The sequence below is a fragment of the Dermacentor silvarum genome, chromosome 7 (assembly GCF_013339745.2).
Source record: "Dermacentor silvarum isolate Dsil-2018 chromosome 7, BIME_Dsil_1.4, whole genome shotgun sequence".
Lineage (NCBI taxonomy): Eukaryota > Metazoa > Arthropoda > Arachnida > Ixodida > Ixodidae > Dermacentor > Dermacentor silvarum.
In genome coordinates, this window is record NC_051160.1 from 140,665,403 (window position 1) to 140,686,708 (window position 21,306).

General features: G+C 44.3%; 1 protein-coding gene across 2 annotated transcripts; it reads right to left on the minus strand.

The window, feature by feature from the left end:
- Positions 1 to 296: 296 nt before the first annotated feature.
- Positions 297 to 19,105, minus strand: LOC119459230 (uncharacterized). Of its 2 annotated transcripts, XM_037721049.2 has the most exons (5): positions 18,923 to 19,105; positions 11,340 to 11,491; positions 9,964 to 10,031; positions 1,618 to 1,704; positions 297 to 472 (listed from the first exon to the last, which is right to left on the minus strand). In XM_037721049.2, the coding sequence occupies exons 1-5, from the start codon at positions 19,019 to 19,021 to the stop codon at positions 342 to 344; spliced, it is 537 nt and encodes a 178-aa protein (XP_037576977.2). In that variant the 5' UTR covers positions 19,022 to 19,105; the 3' UTR covers positions 297 to 341. The 2 variants fall into 2 exon arrangements, with proteins under 2 accessions (XP_037576977.2, XP_049527230.1); XM_049671273.1 differs by lacking the exon at positions 1,618 to 1,704.
- Between the last annotated feature and the right edge of the window lie 2,201 nt (positions 19,106 to 21,306).

The window sequence follows — 21,306 nt, forward strand, 5'->3', positions numbered from 1 at the left end:
GGCGAGTATCAGCCGTCCTTCATTTTTTACAGTAAAATGTCTTCTAAATTGAATTTTGCCTGTCTTTTATTATGTTCAGTGAGTGTTTTTCTTTTCAGCACTCCCTGTGGTAATATATTTCTTTCGTTTTGTTGTATTACAATGTTCTATTGTTGTTTATTTCCGCTTTTCATGTTTAAGTGGCGCAGGTTGTTCACATACCGGTCTCACTAAAATTATGTTTATTTTGCAATACACCTTTGTCAATGTATCCCCACTGGCCTGTATGATTATGTCGATAAGCAAGAGAACCACGTCTGCATCACATGTTTTAGGCTCAGAAGGTATGCCGTGGTTTCATCTTAGTCATCGTCATCTCTACAAATGTCCCTGTCGACGAGATTCTCTCCGATGCCGCAGATTTCTTCGTATTTGTCCAAGCAGTGCTGGGGAATGTTGTGCACCCGCGCCCTCTTCACCCACATAGAGCAGTCTGCGGAGAGAAGCGGAAACCGTGTGCAGTTTAGGATATTATTCAACACATAATTCTGGGACAGTTGGTGATAGCATTTAGGAGCATTAGTAGTATGTTTATAAGCTCTAGAAGTACGATAGCTTTGGACGTATGTTTTACAATGCGAATGGTATTTACTTCTGTTTGGCTCAGTATAGAAATCGCCACAAAGAAATTTTATTTTACATCGCCAGTAAAATTGCCAACGGTTCACAGAAGAAAAAACAAACAAGAAAAAAGAATTACGCCAGCCTTCACGCTACATCTGAACGGTCAGGATTGTATTGGTGGAGCTGCTGGTATGCAGTTAGGTATAGCACTATGCGACTATATACAACGTAATAAATTCGCCGTCATGCGAAGAACGCCACAATTTGCACTCTTGGTTTTAATGACCGAGCAAGCCCAGCAATCACCCTACTTTTGTAATCAATCGTTAACCCTTCCGCGCGATCTACGTACGCGGAATCAGAACACTGCGCAGACGCATCGCATAATTCCTTTCGAGTTCATCTATACGCGAAGCTGCCATCTGGAGCAACTGCTGTAAGGGGCATCGATCTGTTGTGCATGAGCCAACACCGAAGTTAGCAATACGTGGCCGCCTGTGACCATTTTTCTTGCTTCAGTGCTGTGGCGCTGTTTTATGCTCCAATGATATTATGTTATTATTTTATGGCATACTGATGCTAGAGTGATATTTATACTGCGGCTGCGTGGTGTGGATGTGCCATATTGCGACGCATGTGGCCTGTTTACTCTTCCTCTCGGTGGATATTTGGTGCTGAAACAGCCTCACTTTGTGACGTACGTGGATGGATCAGTCCCGAAGTCCATTCCCCAAAGACAAACCGAGGCTCATTTTCATCCACTGTAGAGAGAGGGTAAAGATATGGCAATGTTCTTATACGAAAAGAAGCTTTGTTTTACTATGTCGTAAAACTTTGGCCAAGCCCGCCACGTGATATCGGCTCGTTGCGCTAGCAACTAATCTGCTGTGGTGGATTAAGAAGACCAAAAGCTAGTCAAGCAACCCTAAAATATGGTTTTTCCCTGTTACTTTTACACTGCCTGCATGACGGGAATAAATCAGCATATGAGGAATTGAGGAATAAGCAGCTCACGATCGTGGCCTTCATAGGGTGTGGTGATCACCGCGCAGGCACGGTAGTCGGAGTAGTTGTAGATTGCAGTGAAAGGGCGGGTTTTGTCTGAAAAGACAGGAGACAAGGCAAGAGGCATACATGGCAAATAGGAGACCTAAAGCATGCTTCGTCTTCCTTGCTTACAGCACTGGCCCTGCATGCAAACGAGCGCCAAGGAAATAAAAAGAGCTGACACAAGTAATCATGCGTATAAAGCATGAGCGCTACTTGTTAATGATGACGATTCTTTTGGTCACAGCAACTTCACTGACAACCGAACAAAAGGGTTGCTGAGAATCACACATCCGTTCTACTCTTGAGTACCCCAGAGAGACATCCCTGACCTCTTTCTATTGATGCGACTCTTATTCGAGGAGGATTAGTAAAAGGGAAGAGACCGATGAGACTCGAACAAACGACAGACCGAAAGCAAACGCATACGAAAAGTAAAATAATTGCGAACAGTCTGTTAACCAGAGAATAATGTTTACGTCTCGCGACAACGCAAACTAAGCAGCGATAACACAACGCACGGCGCACAGCCAAGGCGGGCGCGCCCGCCCGGGCAGCAGGCTCCGGGGCAGGACGGGGAGCGGGGCGCGTTCTACTCCGCGCGGCCCCGGTGGCCGCATGCGCCAGCGCTTGCTGCTAAATCTTGAAAGCCATCTGCATCGGGGACACAGTCCGACATGCGCTGTGTTCTCGCGACCATCCGCAGTAAAACGCGCCCGCCCCCTCCCTGCCCTCCTCGCAGAGAGTTGCGCGCGATGCCAGACGTCGCGCTTCCTTCCCTTGCGTGCGCGACATTGAGCCGCGATCGCCGGCTCACCCACGCACGCTTTCACTCCCACATGGAGCATACGGCGCGCAGCGACGATTTTATCGCCGTTTGACTTTACATAGAGCTTCACGGCGACGGCGACGGCCGAAATCCTCCTGGAGTGTCCATATTACTGATGTCGCATGAAATGACTACAGCGAGCAATAACAGATGTTTTTGGTGACAAAAATTGCACGCTTCATCAAATCTCCTTAGCCCACGTAGTGCCCATTTTCTCGGCACTGCGAAAACTTTTTCCTCTGGTTTTAGGCACGCTCTTTTTTTAACTGCCTGGAGGGTGTCTCAAGTACACAAATTGATCTTATTGAAGTGTCTGTGCTGTTATATAGTGTGCAGGCGATGCACTATCACTCGTCAAAATTGCTTCTACTTCTTCTCTTTCTGGGGTTTTACGTGCCAAAACCAGTTCTGATTATGAGGCACGCCGTAGTAGAGGGCTCCAGAATAATTTTGACCACCTGGGGTTCTTTAACGTGCACTACAACGCAAGTAGACGGGCGTTTTTGCATTTCGCCTCCATCGAAATACGGCCGCCGCAGCCGGGATTCGATCCCGCGACCTCGTGCTCGGCAGCGAAACACTTAGCTGCCATGTAGGATTGGGGCAGCTGACTTGCTACGACCTCTTAGAATGCCTAACAAATCTTAATTAGAAAATATTTCGTTTACACGAAACCAAAAGTGTCAATGCGCACTTCAAATAATAGTAGTTGTGAAGCAACTAATAGTTAGTGAAGCATAAAAAATATTGGGTAGCCTGAACACTCATTCGCATAAAAACTTCGGTCCCTGATCTTTTAGTAACGCGAATAACCTTATATCGACCAAAACGGGAATCAAATGTTATCCTTCGGCATATCAAGAGGGTACTGAGGAGCAGTAAGAAGCTTCTGCTGTTTACGAGAAACTTAGAGCTTCACTCAAGTGGTGATAATGCAGCTGATCAAATCGTCGATCATAAGGCATCAAAGAAGTCAGCAGGCAATCAAAATGTCCTTTGGATGCTTTTGTTGGTGGATCTACTCATCTGCGTAATAATTATTCTTTTAGATAAGCAAACTCGCACTTCTTCGACGCCACCGAATAGCTAAAGTTGGTTCCAGCTGCAGCTAAAGTTTGCTTACAGTTGCTGACAATAAGGCAAGGTGTACGACAAAGGGGAAAGGCGCCTGTATAGAATAAAATCTAGAACATGAAACGGAGCTTAATTTTGGTTCAAAATTCCCGGAAAGGTTGTGGCAGGATGCCTGGCAGCGGCCAGGAAAGTGATCTTTCCGTTTCCCTCAACTCGGTATTTAGCAGTGAGGTCCATGTTGTTCTTGGCACAGGGGTACCTTTGCTTTAAAATGCAATCTGTTTCTGCATTTCAAGTCTCCAAACAAGTTTTTCAAGCTTTTTCATCATAAGCATAACTCTAAAAAGGGGGCGCTGCTGGCTTTCATAAGCAAGTACCCAGAAGGAGTCTTTGACCATATATAAAATTGCCTTTAACTGGCAGCTCAGCAATATTGTTTACCTACTGTATGTTTTTGGAGAAACATATTCATATTTATCTGTACCTGCATTTATGCAATACAGCGAATAAATAGATCAATATGAAAATTCTACGTTAGTTTTTGGTATATTGCTTGCTAAAGGGTTAATATTTGGTTTTGATGTAGACAATGTAAAATGCCAAATTGAACAATTAACGAAGTTTTAAAGGCAGAAAAGCTCGTTGTACGTCCTGTTCAGGCTTCAAGCAAAATGAAAGACTATACTCAGGAATGCAGCTTCGGTAACTTTTGCCACTGCCTCATACCCACTATGGGATATTGGCCAAGATGCGGATGAAATTAGAAGGTGAGTAGCAATTCCGAAAAAAACAAGTGAGCTAATTGAGAAAGGCTCAAGAAAATGGAAAATAAATATTTCAAGCGTAATTAAGAAATCCTTTTTATACAAGTGTAAACTCTTCAACGGTGCACCAAGCATTTTTGAGACATTACCCAAGAGCGGACACTCCGAAAGAAATAAATTCCGGAATTGCAAAATTCACTCCAATTGTACTAAATGTTGTTTCAAAGGGCTTTTCCTATGCCTGTAAATAATATACAGAATATAAAATTTGTAAATTGCCTCATCTTCACCACAGATCGGACACAGCGAGGAGGGAGTCAGGCAAGCCCTGTATGATAAAATTATGAAGGTATTCGACATCACAATCGAGTGAAAGTTACTTCAGTTTTACGAACTTGATAAAATTTTGGCAGTAGGGTATAGTAAGTGTCGATATTCTGCAAAATTACTTACAGCTGAGTTTAAAGTCAAGCATGATAGCTAATGACCGGAATCCACCTGTAGTAACGTGTGTTTGCAGTGGAAGTACCAAGAGAATTGGGCCACTGAGGCCCACTCTCGCCAGACTTTGTGCCATTTCATTCATGAATAGTCCCTTATTTCTATGTACCCAGACAAGTCTGATTAACGTTAATTGGCCAGGCACAAGAGAATGGAAAGTGAGATTCACTATTACCAGTGATAGATGAAACTGACAATGAATTTGTTATTATGAATACTGATCAAGGTGGTGAGCTTCGTTTTCTCAGAGCCAATTACCACCAAGAATTACGCTAAACATCCTGGTAAGAAATCGGGAAATATAAGGAAGAAAGATCACCCCAGAGCAGGGCATAAAATGGCAATACGCGACTTTTCTTCACATTTCGATGATTATATAGCAATGATACTACCTATCGTTACACCCATTAAATGATCCTGTAACAACTTATATATATTGCCGTAGGAAAGATGTTTAGCATTACGTGGATAGCTATAAAATTACCTTTAGAGATTGTCGCCCACCGGCCATAATTGGTAGCTCACGGATGCCCACATTCCCATGTTCAGCCCGGTTTTGTACAAAGGCGACCTGTGGTGCATGAAATCTCGGCCAATGAACCCCAAAATAACTCCGGCTGGGAAACACAAATGTTTTGTAATCTTCTGACTGGTGATTCGTACATTTAAAAAATGTCTGAACAGTTAGCAAACGAAATCTGCATACTAGAGATGGTAGGCGTACTTCCTGGTACAGCATGTTATTAGAAAAACGTTTTGCTAGTTTGAAAGCCGAATAGCCTCCCGTTGCATTTCGCTACTGCAAGTAATCGCTCTTTGCCTAGCGGCCGCGCTGAGAAAAAGCCCATCCGGCGAAGCAAAGAGGGTCTCCTATCACTGTGCACGCTGAATGCCTCGTAGTTTTTGAAGCGTCCTGATGCTACCGCGCACAAGCCCGCAAAAGGTAAAATATTACGTAGAAAAAAGTTTGTTGTGTACTTTTATGCGTGTCATTGCAAGCGGATGTTGCGCATTGGAAACCGACTTATATAAGGCTCTGACGCATTCAGAAAGAATGACAGATACTATTTATTTATTTATTTATTTATTTATTTATTTATTTATTTATTTATTTATTTGTACATACTGCAGCCCTATAACAGGGCCATTGCAGGAGTGGGTAAATACAGGGGTGAACAAAAAATAAGTGAAACTGAACAAAGAATCTTACAACATTAGCAAATTCAAATATTAGTAGAACACGTAAAGCACTGGAAAATTACTTTCTTCAATACAGAAAGCAGCGAAACACTGAAATGTATACACAAAGCATAAATCAAACGTAACTCAAGCAGTTACACACGCTGCTTTTCATAAAGAGCACTTTCGAATTCGCTTATCGGGAGTGAACGAAGACAGCCAGGTAAGGAATTCCATACTTCTATAGTGCGGGGAAAGAAGCTGTACTTGAAAGTATTTGTACGGGCGTGAAAAGGGATAAGATTCAGCTCGTGGAAGTTACGTGTAGAAGAAGGTTTGGCGAAAGATAAGCAAACTGTGTTCGAAGTACGATAGAACGTGTTTTATGTTGTGCAAAAATTTTAAAGATTCCACGTCACGGCGCACAGAAGGTAATGTTAGGTTCAGAGAAGGGAGGGCAGATGATGGTGAAAAATAGCGGTCATACCGGCGAAAAAGAAGCGGACGGCTTTCTTTGAACTGCTTCAAGTTTCATTATGTTGTTTTGGTTATGGGGTGACCACACTGTGGCGCCATAATCGGTAATGGGGCGGACAAGTGTTTTATACATTAAGAGTTTAGTATCCTTTGCAGCCTTCTGCATAGTACGACGTAAATATCCAAGTTTTTTTAATGCCTTAGAACATGTTTGATCAATGTGTGCAGACCATGAGAGATTGTGAGTAAATGTCACGCCAAGGTATTTATATTGTCGAACTCTGGTTAAAGATGATCCATTCAAGGAATATGTCGCAATTACTGGCGCTGCTCTTTTTGTGAAGGTTATGCTGGTTTGTTAGAAGCACTTCCCTTGGGACGACCCCTTTATTGCCAGTGAGTAGACCATTCCGTTCTTTTTATATTTTAAATATGTTGCTGGCATTTCAAATCACGGAGTGTACATTCTTTAGGAAGGTTTTTTTAATAATTAGTGATGTATGCTTTAAGCTTCATTTGGTTTGGATAGTGCTCTGTCCCAGCATTAGTGTTACTAATGCCTTAAGCAGCAGGAATATCATCTCCACTGTGCTTTTGCCCGCACCCGGTAGCAGCAACGATAAAAACTCGGAAGGTTTCAAGTTAATCATACCACATGTTACGCCACGAGGCGGCATATCGTTTTGATAGCGTGTTTAGTTTAGTGGTACAAGTAGAATATGCTGTTCTCCGATTCAGTGCGATGAGTTGTCATTTGAATTACTCATAAGAAATTTAAAGCACCTGCAAACTGCGCTCGTCCAGAGTTGTAACAATCGACCTGGCCACAGCGAAACTAGTTTGCGTTCCGACTTACAAGTAGGTACTCACAAATACAAGTCGGTACTTACAAGTACCTTGGCATCAATCTTCTGTCACACTTATCTTGGAATAATCATATTAATCTTACTCTTCCCTCTTCTAACCGTACTCTCGGACTTATTAAACAAAACTTAAAATAAGCCCTAATGGATGTTAAAAAACTAGCGTACACAACATTAATCCGTCCTAAACTAGAATACGCGTCCGCCATTTGGGATCCCGAACAAACTTATATCACCAGTAACATCGATGCCTTGCAAAACCGTGCTGCGCGATTCTTTTTTTTTTCCAGATTATTCACGTTACACCAGCGTCACCTCGTTAAAGAATAAAGCTGAGTTGGACAGCTTAGCACTTCGCCGTAAATTTCTCGCCTATCACTTTTCCATAAGCTTTATCACCATCCATCACTTCATGATGATTTCTTTCATTCACCACCAGTTATCTTTCCACGTCGTGACCATCCATACAAAGTCAAACGCATTAACTGCCAGTCATCCCATTATGCATATTCGTGCTACCGCGCACAATAACTGAGTGGAATGGCTTACCATCAGACATTGCCACGGAACGTGACTTGACTAAGTGTCAAGATTTAATTTGCTCAAGACCTGTCAACAAATTTGATTAGTATTATTTTGGGACTTTTACAGTATTTTAGATGTTTGTTGCTGTTTTGCTTTTCATTGCAGTTGCCTCATGTTCTCCTAAATATACTAATGTTTTCTCTGAATTGTGACTTATTTTGTATATTACCTATGTTTCACTCTATCATTACTTTTCGTATATTCTATTATTTTTGATATGGTATATAAGCTGCGACATGTGCCTGTGCGCCTGTGACCCTCCCCATGTAATACCCTCATAATGAGGTACTTTGGGAGTATTTTGAATATAATAAATAAATAAATAAACAAGTAAATAGATAAATAAATAAATAGACTGTGCACTGTTACGAACTGCCAGCGGGGCAGCGACCTTCAACCCTCCCCTGCTTTCTCGCGATGAATCACCTCGTGGAGTTGAAAATGCGTCTCAGGGGAAAGACCAGCGGCGACACCATGGCGAGACACGTTTCGACGAATACGTGGTTGCTGGATGCCACTTCGTCACTGACCTTGACGCTGGGAGCAAAATACTCTTAGGAAAGTGCGTTCTGCGCGGTTCCGTCATGGTCGCTGCTAGCCGCCATAGCTGTTCGACAGACGAAGCAGCTAATTGCTGGGCCATCTTAGGAACCAAGACGCGCCATATTGGGTCAAGCGTGACAACTCCCGTCTACGAGCGTCCTCTCCGTTTTCGGTGACGGTGAGTCGTGTGCGCCCAAGGCTACTTTTCCAGGTATGTTCAGGGAATAAAGGCACCGTAGGGATTATGTGTTACCGTCGCCATCAAGGAGGAACCTTCGGTGACTTTCGAGGCTCTGGTTGGAGGAAGGTGTGCCCGCAGGTTTCCCTGGCCTAGGGATCTTGTGAGTATGGAGGGCATTTAAGCGAACGTTTGTGGCTCACCTAGCGTGCTCTCCATCTGTTCTAACATGTACTAGTGCTCTCCTTCTGCTCTAAGATGTAGCTTGGTGCTCTCCCAGAGAGATGTAGATAATGCTCTCCCAGAACGATGCAGTCTGCTAAGATTTAGTAGCGATCTTATGGTGCTATGTATTGCGCTCCGTACTCCGGTGAGTCCGATGATGATCCCCTTGTTCTGTGAATAAGTTTGCCTCTTCCTTGGAACTAAACCCCCTGTTCCGTTTACCCTACCCCTTGACCTCATACTCATACTCATCACGAACGAAGCAACCATCGTCAAGTCTGCTATGGCGACGGCATCGGCCCACTAAGCCTGCGTGTGACGCCCCGGTAGTGCAGGCCAGCTACTCGTTACGAGACGCGCCGATAGCGTAGGCTAGAGAGCGACACTCAGTTTGACGTCCGACCCGGCCGCGGCAGCCGCATTTCGATGGAGGGGAAATGCAAAAATGCTCGTGTGCTTGCGTTGTAGTGCACGTTAAAGAACCCCAGGTGGTCAAAATTAATCCGGAGCCCTCCACTACGGCGTGCCTCAGAATCAGAACTGGGTTTGGCACGTAAAACCCAAAAAGAAGAAGTTTGACGTCTGACTCTGAGACCCCGACCCTCGAACACTACAGCACACAGCTAAATTCCGTTACAACTGGTTTGATTCGTTTCCAAGTCATGGAAATGATGTATATTTGTCCCAGAGAGAAATAAACTTGTATCATCAGCCTAAGTAATGTAATAAACCGAAGAATTAACCATTGCGATAATATTATCATGTTCTGTGCAGGCAAGATATACGCTGGACATAATTACCCTTTTTTTTCTGAATCCTATCGTGCATAGCCTATTACGCATGGATTCTTACTGTTGTGAAGAAGAAAAAAGTTAATTTCTTAAAGTTGTTAGTGGCGCCTTTTATATAAAGCATTCGCTATAATGTTAAGTACGTTGTTCCGCACTTTATATCAATGATCCAACTTTGATCGTCTTGCAGTGCGACAAGACAAGTGACGAGATGACAACGCTACACACGCGATGCATTGCATAGCTGTGTTACGAGATAGCGTGAAAGTTGATATTTTTCTGTCAGGGCAGAAAGAAAACTTACCATTGTTTATAAAAAATGTGCCTTGTCCAGGAGTTTGTGAAAAGTCTACGTCAAAAACAACGTCTCTCCTGAAATAGACACAATGTAGTTGAGGTGTTATACATCTACATCTACAAAACCAATACTCAATTACCTCTTATTTTACGTATTTCTGAGAAAGCATTGTACTGCACGAGAAGCATAGGGGAAATGGCGTAGGGCGCCTTGCATAAGATACAAAGCCATGTAAGTTACTAAACTGCCATGACTAAACAAAATAATTCGTATTTTCTTTTTGTGATATCTACAGCAAGAAGAAGACATGAAAACACACGCAAGCGAATGGTGCGCAATCCCCCAACTTACAACATAGCGCAACGATAAAGCATGAACCGTCACCAACCAGCCCATTTAAGCGAATTTTAAAACAAACCAAATTAACGGTATGGAACAGCAAGCTGGGGGAGTTGGTAGATTAACATCTTCGTGAGTGAACAGCACGAAAAAGACGACGGATAACGATTCGTAGAACACGAGCGCTCGTGTTGTGGGAACGTTGGAAGTGTTTGGGCATTGTTCATTTCATCCAATGACGGCTCTTATTGAAAATCTTTGTAAACGAACCGCACGAAATGGACGACAAACAAGGATTCACAGAACACGAGCACTCGTGTTGTGGGAATCCTTGTTCGTCGCCCGTATTGTGCTGTTTGTTTACGAAGATGTTAAAAAAATATTCCGCATTGGGTCAAATGAACAATGCGCAAACACTTCAAACCTTCTTTTTGCAGATAAACAGAGGGTAATATTCAACAAAGTTTATTCCAACCGGGAAGATCAAGGAACCTATGTAACTCTAAGAATTCTTCGGGACATATTTACTGTGAAGCTCTTAGGCAGGTTCCATGCATGCAAATGATATGTGGCGCTTGTGGGCAAATTTTTTCAGGAAGTTCCATGTGGCGTTTTTTTTTCATGTGGAAAAGACAGAAGTATTCATAATGAGGCCAAATATATGTAAGAGGTAAACAGCTGTAGAAATTTTTTTGAAGAAAGATGAATTAGAACATGTTTTTATACAGAGTAAAAGGCACGTGCCCCACTTCGAAGTTTACACATTTAGTAGCGGTCTACACTGTTTCAAGGGAAATCAGTTCAAGTTTGATTTTCTTGCGTTTGCCCTTGCGACCAAAGCTGGAGCGATTAATTGTTTCTGCTGTGTTGAACTTATGTAGCCCCTAAATTCCTTTTATCTTCTTGGTAATAACTTCACGTCATTGGTGCACACAAGAATCTTCAACCATTCATTGAGGAGCCGTTTTGCCGGATCGACGACGGCTTTCTCCTTGCAGAAGAAAGCAGTGCATCGCGGGTGCAGGAAGCTATAAGTAACCCACCTCCGGTGACCAGTGTTATTTTTGAAGTGCCAAACGTAGGTGACTGTCTTTTGCCGTGGATTGAAGTGCCTTCTTGTAGTACTGAGGCATTTGAAGGACGTGTCGTTTTTGGTTGTGAACACGGCGACGGCGTGGGGAAAAGCAGTGAACATCTGTAATAAGAGAAATGGAACGTACTGCCTTCGACATATCAGAGTTATATCAAGTGTTATATCCAGCCCTTATAACTATGGACCCATCATATTAAACAGCATTCCATGCAAGCTGTTAGAACATTTCATATCCCAATCTGGCAACCATCCTTAAAAGCCTAACGCATTCAGAACGCATCAGCATGGCTTCAGGAAACATTACTCCCGTGAAACGCAGCCTTTCTTTTTACTAACAGCCTCCTTAATGCCCTTCATCGTGGCTGCTTCGGGATACCCATAGCACTGACGTAAACATGCTTCAGTGGATTAAATGTGTTTTACTATATCAAAAGCAGTACGCCACGGCAAACATCCATGACTCTCCTAACTCTACTGTCATCTCCGGTGTGCCGCAAGGGACCGTTCTCAGGCGTTTGATCTTCCTACATTATTTAATGACCTTCCTAATCATGTTATCTGACATATAGGCTTTTTTCCTGACGATTGTGCAATATACCTGAAGATAACTAAACCAGGCGACACATTGCTGCTCCAAGGTGACCTTAACAACGTCTAAGCACGGTGTAATGAAGGCTAATAAAATTAAACGTAAATAAATTTAAAGTATAATAAGAGCATGTCGTAACAGTAACGCTCCTGTCCCTTATGAGTACTTACTCAATAATGCTACCTTAGAGGTTGTTAGCTCACATATATTCCTGTGTGACCATATGTCTAATACCTTTACATGGTAAACTCACATCGACTTCGTGGCTAACAATGCTAATCACGTGGAAGGTTTCCTCCACCGAAACGCTTCATTAGCTACTGTCTCTTTAAAATGCTACTTTAAAAACACTTGTAACGTCGAAACTCGAATATGCCACCTTCTATCTGGGATCCTTACTCTGCATTGCTTACCCTATTTTCTCGAAGCTGTCCAAAACCGAGCCACCATTTTCATCCTTTCTAATTACTCCTTCCCCGCTTGTGTTACTGCAATAAAATTCACCTGGACCTCCCTGACCTTACGACAAGATAAAAATTGTACCACACCAATGAGCGCCTCAAAAATGCATTACCCGCTGCTCCTCATTACATTTCAGCACGCATCGATCGTAACTTCAAGGTCCCCGTGCCAAGTTCGCGTACAAACCTGCACGCTCACTCCTTCATTCCTAGGACAACGACCAGCTGCAACCACCTCCCCGCCTACATTGTCCCCAACCATGTTCCGTCATCCTTGAAAACCACGCTTTCCACGTATTGTATCGAATCCCACCCCATTCTGTAAAGCCCAACATGGAATTGAGAGCATTGAAATAAAAATGTGGTTGATCCCTCTTATATAGGAATCGGTATAGAACACGAAAGTGAAACGTGTCTTCACAGAAGTAGTGTAATGTTTATTGCACATTGATATATAATGTCTATTGGTGTTTTGTGGCTAAAGCGCCCTTAGGCGTTGATGCACCCACGCTGACGCCTGGTGGCACGTCTCCTCCATCACGACTACCAACGTCGATGACCATGAGCAACCGTCGTGCATATGGAAGCTGCACTACGCTGCACACGCTAGCACAACGCGAAAGACGAAGCACGTAACTGACACACTAATACAACGCGCCAGACAAAGCACGTAACTGAATCGTCACCGAGTCAAATCAGCGCGTACAGCGCGTCGTAATTGCAGCCTCCGCGATCAACTTCAGAAACATTTTCAGAGCTAATTGCGGAGGCCACGCTCCGCTGTGCTGAGTACGGTGAACGCCACCTAGGTGGCGTTGGTAGTGCTTCTTGATGCCAGCGTCCCTTCGAATGCTGCATCGAGGCGTCGTAGTGCTGAGACCACCGAAGCGTTCACTGTCGGTGCGCGTTAGTGTCATAATGCAGTACTTCTCTTTTCTGCTCGTAGGCGGCGGCACCGCCCCGAGCAAGAGCGCGGGTAGACGGAGGAGTGTTAGATATATAAGGCGCGTCTGTGTAGCTCTCTGCAAATGCGTTTGTGGCACAATGGGTTAAACGCTCGGCGATCTATCGTCGCGGACCGAGAGGTCGTGGGTTCGATTTCCAAATTTTGCATATTTGTGGAACTTTTTCTTCTGGTTTCTTTCTTTGTATTATGTTCTATGACGTATTTCCGTGACGGAAATACGTCAGTGAAGTCTTGGTGGACCCCGGCATAAACACTTTCGTGTTAAAAATACAGAAACATTTGGCCCAGCCTCAACCTCGCAGAACTATCAGCAATCCACTGAAATCCACACGACCTCCATATACGTACGTGGCGGCCGGTGCTTCTTGAGCTACCGGTGAGCGCTGGCTCATTGCAGGGGCGCCAAATTCGATCAGAATGCGCCACAAGGACCAGCTCTTTCATCGTACAACTTGTGCATCGGCTCGGTGTTCCCAAAGCCCGCCGGTGTGCGCCAAAAGCGCCGATAGCCATGAACCCTAGCATGGCGTTTCAACAGCGGAGTATCGTATATTAGCGCCCGCACACACGTATGCACTGGAAGATATACAGGCGTAAGCGTGTGGATGAAATTGATCTAGCTCCCAGAGGGAGACAGGTAAACGTCACGATCCTCTGCAGATCCGCAGGGCGCCATCGCCATAAACACTGACTGTTCTTTTTTCTTCGCTATAGCATTTCTGAGAAATGATGCATTATGCCTGAGCGACTGCCTGAATATGTCACGCTGAGACCTTGAACAATACCCTACTACTTTATTACGAGTGATTCAGACACAGTGGAAACGCAACTGTTCCTAAAGCAAAAAGCAAATAAGGCGACGCCACACCGCGGCGATTCCTTTCTGCTTTCTTAATCACGCTTTTTGACAATTACCTCAAATACAACTGCATCGGCCACCAAAAAGTGCGAAGCTTATTGACGGCACAAAACAGCTGGGACACTGTGCCCGCTATCTGCGCGTTTAGGCGGTACATTTTATCTTCAGTGATTTCATTGCTATGCAATTTCGTACACTTATAGCAACGCCATATACACTCAACGAAATGTCTCGGTGCGCATCAGTATGATGTTTAATTGCACCTAAAGGCGAGCTTACTCTGCATGACATGTGCACCGCGTTAGAAATTAGTAAATAGGTTTATTGAGTGATTGCACATCTTGATAGAGTAAAAAAAACGGGCAGCGCCTTTTTAGAACCACGATGTTCGTTGGCCAAACACCAGCATTTTATAAAGTGTCATTAGCTCTGCTTTAAGTTAGCTAACTGGTTTATTTCCTTCTTGTTACCTGTTCAACGTTTAGTATGTTCGTATATGTATGGCCACTTACAGAATACCCGAACACAAGACATGCAGCGCAAAGAAGAAGAACGTAAACTTTATTATCAAATCGATAAGATTTGAGTCCGGCGTATTTTTAGTGGGTCTGGGCACCCGCCGTGGATGCAGTTCCGAGACCTTGTCTCGAAGCGGCTTCCGAGGAGTTTTCTAATTACCAAATTACTAGAAGGAGCTGTGGCTGCAGTTTATACGTAAGCTGCAAGCATGGCGGTTCCGCCAGCGCAGGAATGGCGATTATTACATGTATTTGTCAAAACTTCATCCATCTGGCTTTAAATGTCTTCGTGAGTTTCCGACTATATCATTTTCGCAGAGCATTTTTGTTATAAATGCATAAAATCGCTGTTTGTACGCTAGCGGCCGTATTATTGTTGCCTTATGAGTTCAGACATATATTGCTTCGAACTTTCGGCAGACAAAACGTAGTGAATGAATGAACAAGAACGTATACCTATAAGCATGAAGAATAAAGAAATCCTGCGTATACTGATCATCATGAAATTGCAGCTACATGATGTCATCGCGAAGTCGCTCCAAAAGTTTTAACAGGAAACTCTATTGCGAAGACGCTGCCACAGTGCCGCCCAGGGACAACTTCTGGCGTTGTGCTAGAAATATTATGGCATTGTAAGATCTTTGTCGCAGAAAAATAGTTCAGTAAATGTTCATCATAACGCCTCCCTGCCAGTACATAATTGGAATACAGTCAGTCATTAAAATAAGTACGATGCTCTATTTGAACTAAGGGTGAAAGGATGGCACGAGCGCTTATACTCAAGTGTATTTCTCGCACCTTGCGGAATGCTATAAGTGCGAATGAGAACACACAGAAAGACCAAAAACATTTATATGCAAAATTACGAAGTTCCTACCAGTCTGGGCACGAGAAACGCAGATTACCTTAGCCAAGATTGAAGAAACTGCTGGAAAAATGTGGTGACATTTTATACGTAGTTTTTGCGCTTTCTGTTCTTCAGCGGCCATGTCTAATAAGATTGAGCACTGTGGACTCCATTGCACATGCGTCTGCGTAAGTGCGCGACAAGGTATAGAATACGTGTAGTGATTTGTTGCACAAACGATGTCGTTATAAAACATTCTTTTTTTCGCAAGGCTGCTCACATTGTAGCATCACATTGTAGATATTTCAGTAGAATAGTAAGCTGCACGAGTTTTCAATAGTTTATCGTGCTGATGAGCACTGCGAAAATACGGAAATACGTCACAACAAGTGTTGAAGTAAGCGTTGGTCATGCACCGTTCTTTTATTGGGTTGCTTTCCTTTGGGCTGTTCAGTAAACATATCAAATTACTGAGTGCGCAGCTGGGTAGTCATATTGATAAAGACGGCGCCTTCATTGATGGGCACTCTTGTTACGTGGTCCTACAGCCGAATAGTCATTTATGGTTCTTTACTGAGAGAATGTTGCAAACGTTTACTGCACAGCTGTTAAGCAGACCTTAGCAGCCCGCAATGCCATCTGCATCTGAGTGCCGAATTTTCATTTGAAGCGTCTTTATCAAAAAATACAAAATGAAAATGACCTTGCGTACACCTCACTTGAATAGGCAACTTTCTTGCACAGTTTTCTTAGCCAGTAATCTGTAAGTGTGTTTCTCATGCCACCTTTTACCGGCTTAATGGGCATCTGAACAACGAAGATAGATTCAGAGAACCTTGTCATTGCAGAAAACTTTTTCTTCTAGCTATTTCAGATTTTTTTTTCCAATCTGGCCACTTCAAATATTGACAGCCTGCAGCGCTCATTGTTTCTGAACACATGCCTATTATTTGAGAATTGCTGCACTTATGATGCAAAAATTTGTCGAAACTGATCAGTTTAGTTAGTCGCAAAGCCATCTGAAGTCAGCATGATTAACTTTAGGCAAACCAATGTACCACTCGTTAATCCGTGCACCGCTGAAGAGGTGCAGCTCCCGTGGACAATCGGGCCAGAGTTTCCTCTAGAGGTTTTCGAAGAAAGTACATGATCGCCTGTACTCTGCTTGCATCCTAATGCGCTGATTGGGAAACATCTTAACTGCAAAAAAAGAATATGATTGCAATCTGATTGTTTTCAATACAGAGTATGGCGCACATTAGGGCTGCCAGCCTCTGTCCTCCAGAAGCAGCAGGCATTTCGTCCCTCGAATTGACCAAATTCTTTCGTACTAACGACCAATAAGCTAAATCGATGTAGGCGAAAGCAAAAACACTGCTTCTTTAACTGTGAATTTATTGCATGATGAGCACGAACGCTTGTTTTTGTTTTTTGCTGAGAAATTTGCCTAATATTCTAAACTGAATATCTGAACAACGGGCAAATTAAGTAATTAACGGGATTTCTAAGCGCGCTATAAAGCAAGCACGCGATATTTTTTTTTGTTCAGTGCGGCCTTGTTCTTTGTTCTTTAATACTTGTACCTACATTTTATGTAGAAAAGAATATCCGCGGCTTCTAAAGGAGAAATACCTTGTGACTATTATGCATAAACACATTCTCAATTGTGCATGGCCTATTGCAACAATATACTTATGCTCTCAAGATGAAATGCCCCTGGTTCTTGAAAATTTACCTTCTGCTTATAAAAAAAAGATGTAAAATGCGTTTTAAACAACTAATACAAGCACTTTCAATAATGTTAAATGTTATAAAACGATCCTCGCATCTCCCCTTGATAATCAACGATAAATGTTTCAGAAATGTAGAATGCTGTAAAATGTATATTCTACACAGATGACCGTTATAGAGCCAACAATTTCTTATCCATTGTATGAAAATGAAAATTATTGCAGCCCTGGCGGCCAGAAACATATACCAATCAGAAACAATACCACGGTAGCTACATTGAAAAAAAAAAAAAAACAATTGATTGATCTCCATTTTGATTTGTTTAGTCTACACATAAAACAGTAATTAGATTTTTTTACGCATATGCCTTACCTAGCGTGTCTTATTGTGTACATCAGTTGACTACCATGAGCAATACAACGACACATAAGCAACAAACCATCCGTAAGCACCGCATTCGTCACCAGCGTAGTCGATAATCACGGGACCGATATAAATGTGTCGTCGGTTTCCAGGGTGAGGGCTGCGGAGGCAGAGGAACTAGTGATAGCGTTAGCCATCACGACGAGACCACACTGGGATTGCGTCATAGTTCTGACGGACTCTCAGACGGCATGTTGTAATTATTCCAGGGGCAAAATTTCCAGGGCCGCACAACGCATCCTGAATGGAGCGCACGAGCGGGCACCATACATACAATCGTGTGGATTCCGGGGCATGAGTCCTTACGCGGAAATCAGCAAGCACACGCCTACGCCCGAGCGCATGCACACCGGGAGCCGCGAAATGACCGCGCCGAGCAGTTCCTACCAGAGCCCATACCATTAACCTACACGCACATCTTACAACACTATCGCCTTTCACGAAGATCACTACCCCCACCGCATTATTCTCTGACGCGAGAGGAAGTCGTAATATGGCGAAAACTCCAATCAAACACCTATCCACATTTTGAGTCTTTACCACGCCATACACCCTGCGCTGTATTCCTATAAATGTCCACACTGCGATCAATGCTCAACGCTTTACCACATGGTATGCGCTTGCGCAAACACACCACAGCTCACACCCATAACAAACCCCACCACATGGCAATGGGAGGCAGCGCTGTCCAGCTCCGACTCGACGGACCAGCTCAACTTGGTCAATCGAGCGAGAAGGGAAGCTAAGGCCGCTGGACTCCTGGACTGAGGGGACCACCCACTGCAGAGCGGAGGAGCTACCTACGCTCGCGTGCTCTGTCGATTAAAGTTTATTCTCTCTCTCTCTCTCTCTCCGTATTTCGCCTGTACACTTTTTATTGCGCACTTCCACCTGTACATCTCTACTATCGGCCGTTCGTTTATTGAAAAGCAGGAACACAAAGTGATTAAGACGGAAAAAATATATCGCAACTTGGTAAAACAAAAACGAAAGTTCCAGTAGCTTCACGTTGTGCATTTGGCTGCAATTATTCTGCAATTATTCACTAAATTTTCGTCTTACTACATACTTACTACAGTCTGACTACACGGGATCCGGTTGGTCTGGTTTAACCTAGAACCCATGTGTATCGACTCACCCTCAAGCTGTCTGTTGTTTCACGGCGGCGATTTCCGGGGCGACTGGCGTTAGCCAACGCCAACAGGAGCAGAGAGACCGCAAGTTTCAGCCAAGCCATCGTCTAACAGCAGCTGACCGCACGTCGACGCTCACTGAGAGAAAAAAAAGTTATTTCTCGGCAGTGCCCAACGCGCTCTTATGCTGTGTCTCTAGATATATGTCCGACAAAATAGAGAGAGAGAGAGGACCCCAAAAGCGCTGACTTCGTGTCTTTTGCAACAACGCAAAAGCAAACACTCAAAAAACACTATCTAACAGACTTGGCTCCACGAAAAATAGATAGCACAATGCTGTTGACTCACGTGCTTCTTTTTCGCTGTGTTGTTATCCAAGGCGGCTGAGAAGAGGGAGAAGAAAAAGGGGAGATGACACCGGTAAAAAGCTTTTGCGATAGAGAGCACGTTACGTCTGTCAACGGATGTTTATTGCCATAGCTAAAGCCCAGTGAAGGCTGAAACGGCTTCAAATATTTTATTACGCACTCACATGAAAGTCGATACCGGAAAGCAGATAAGGCGACGTGACCGACATATCAAAACAGGTGTCTTCTCAGCACAAGACTAGAGGCCACTCCGGCTCGGAATTGTGAAGCTGCCTGCTCGTTTTGCAGTTCCTTTCATTTGAACCCCTGCAATGTGCTCGTTATCTGCCCAGCCTACATACACACACAAAAAAAGAGCTACGCTACGCGCATGCGCAGTATCTAGCGGCGAGTACCGGAAACGTTTTTACGGCGTCTGTGGTTTGTGGAGCAGATGACACTCCCGTATGCAAAAGTGCTGGTCGCCTGGAGAATAGTGGATACGAACATGAACTCCCATGTAGGCTCAGTGCCGAAAAGCTGTATTTGCGCTAGTGTTCTGGCATAAATTGCGGCTGCTCACAAAGATATTGAGTTATTCGTGCGGTCAAACTAGGCCGACATGACACCAGTGCCGACAAGAAGCCGGTATGACGCCCACGCAAGCATTCGGATGTTGGGACTCGGGGTAACACTTAGGCCGGCAATCATGCACCCACAAGGATGAGTACGTCCGGGAGTAGCAGCGAAAGAAAAAAAAGAGTTTAAATTACAGTATTCATATTGGCTCAAGATATGGTAGCCCACTCCATGTAGGAACAGTCTGAGCTCGCTACATGTTTGAGCACACATCAGGACATGTCAGGACACGTCACTGGACCCAAGGTGTCCACACCTAGCCCTGGTCTAGTAACCTAGACCAAGGTCTAGGTGACTAGACCATGAAATCTGATGATTGTGTCTTTGCTTGTCACAATCGCTGAATCGGTCGCAATATCCCTCCCATAACGTCGCACCATTCCGCAGGCTTCCTCTGGTGCCGGAATATATATTGCAGACTCAAAGGCGGCGATTGGTAATTTTGTAGTACGTCGACTTTGCACACCCGCCTACCATATCCTACAACTCATCCCTCCACCCAAACGCATAATCACCACCCTATGGGTTCCAGCGCACTGCGGACATCCCAGGAATACAGCCGCCTACGAACAAGCCCAAGCACTCGTCAACCGGGCAGTGGACGGTCTACGTACGTTCCTTTTGCAGCGCGCGAATATGCCTATTGACCTATCATGAAATTACTTTACACTACCACAATTCCCGCATGAGCTACTTCCCTTCTCACAAATCTCTGTCCCGGGCTTATATCAAGAATATGTTACCGTACCAACTCGCCCATCTATCCAGTCTTATGCTGAGCAATTCGTTGGGCGCCGACTTCAAACGAGCACTTTCATTTCTTCTTTCATCCATTCTCTAATTCATCAGGGTGACGCCTTACCCCATTGTCGTCTCTGCTCGAGTCCGCGAGCTGACTTTGATCATACATATCGTTACTGCCCAAACAGACCTAGTCCCCCCTTTGAGGGCCCTGAGCGTCTTCTATCTGCGTCTCCTGGCTGCCGACCCCGGACGCTTTACATACCGGCCACATGCCTTGTAGGCAACGCATCGCGACCTCACTGTCGTGTATGGCCAATTCGCGTCGCCTTACTGGCTCGCTATCCTTTTCCATGCCTAGTACACCTTGAAAAGAACCCGGGGGAACCTAATTGCCGCCTTGCTTTTGTCCACTTTCGCGACGAACGGCCCTTTCTTTTCTTCCTCCTCCGGCGGTTCGGACGCGCTCTGTCTGGGAACATTCCAAGTAACAAAAGCGCCTTTCGGACTTTTTGACCGCGCTCCCCACAGGGTTTAGCGCCTCTCGCTTTTTTCGGCTGCGTTTCCTTCTCTGCCGCATTCCTGACTCTGCGACACCACTTCTTTCTTCTAGCGCGTTTTCGGTGCTAATTGCCGAGCCTTCCGCTCGCGTGTCGTGATTG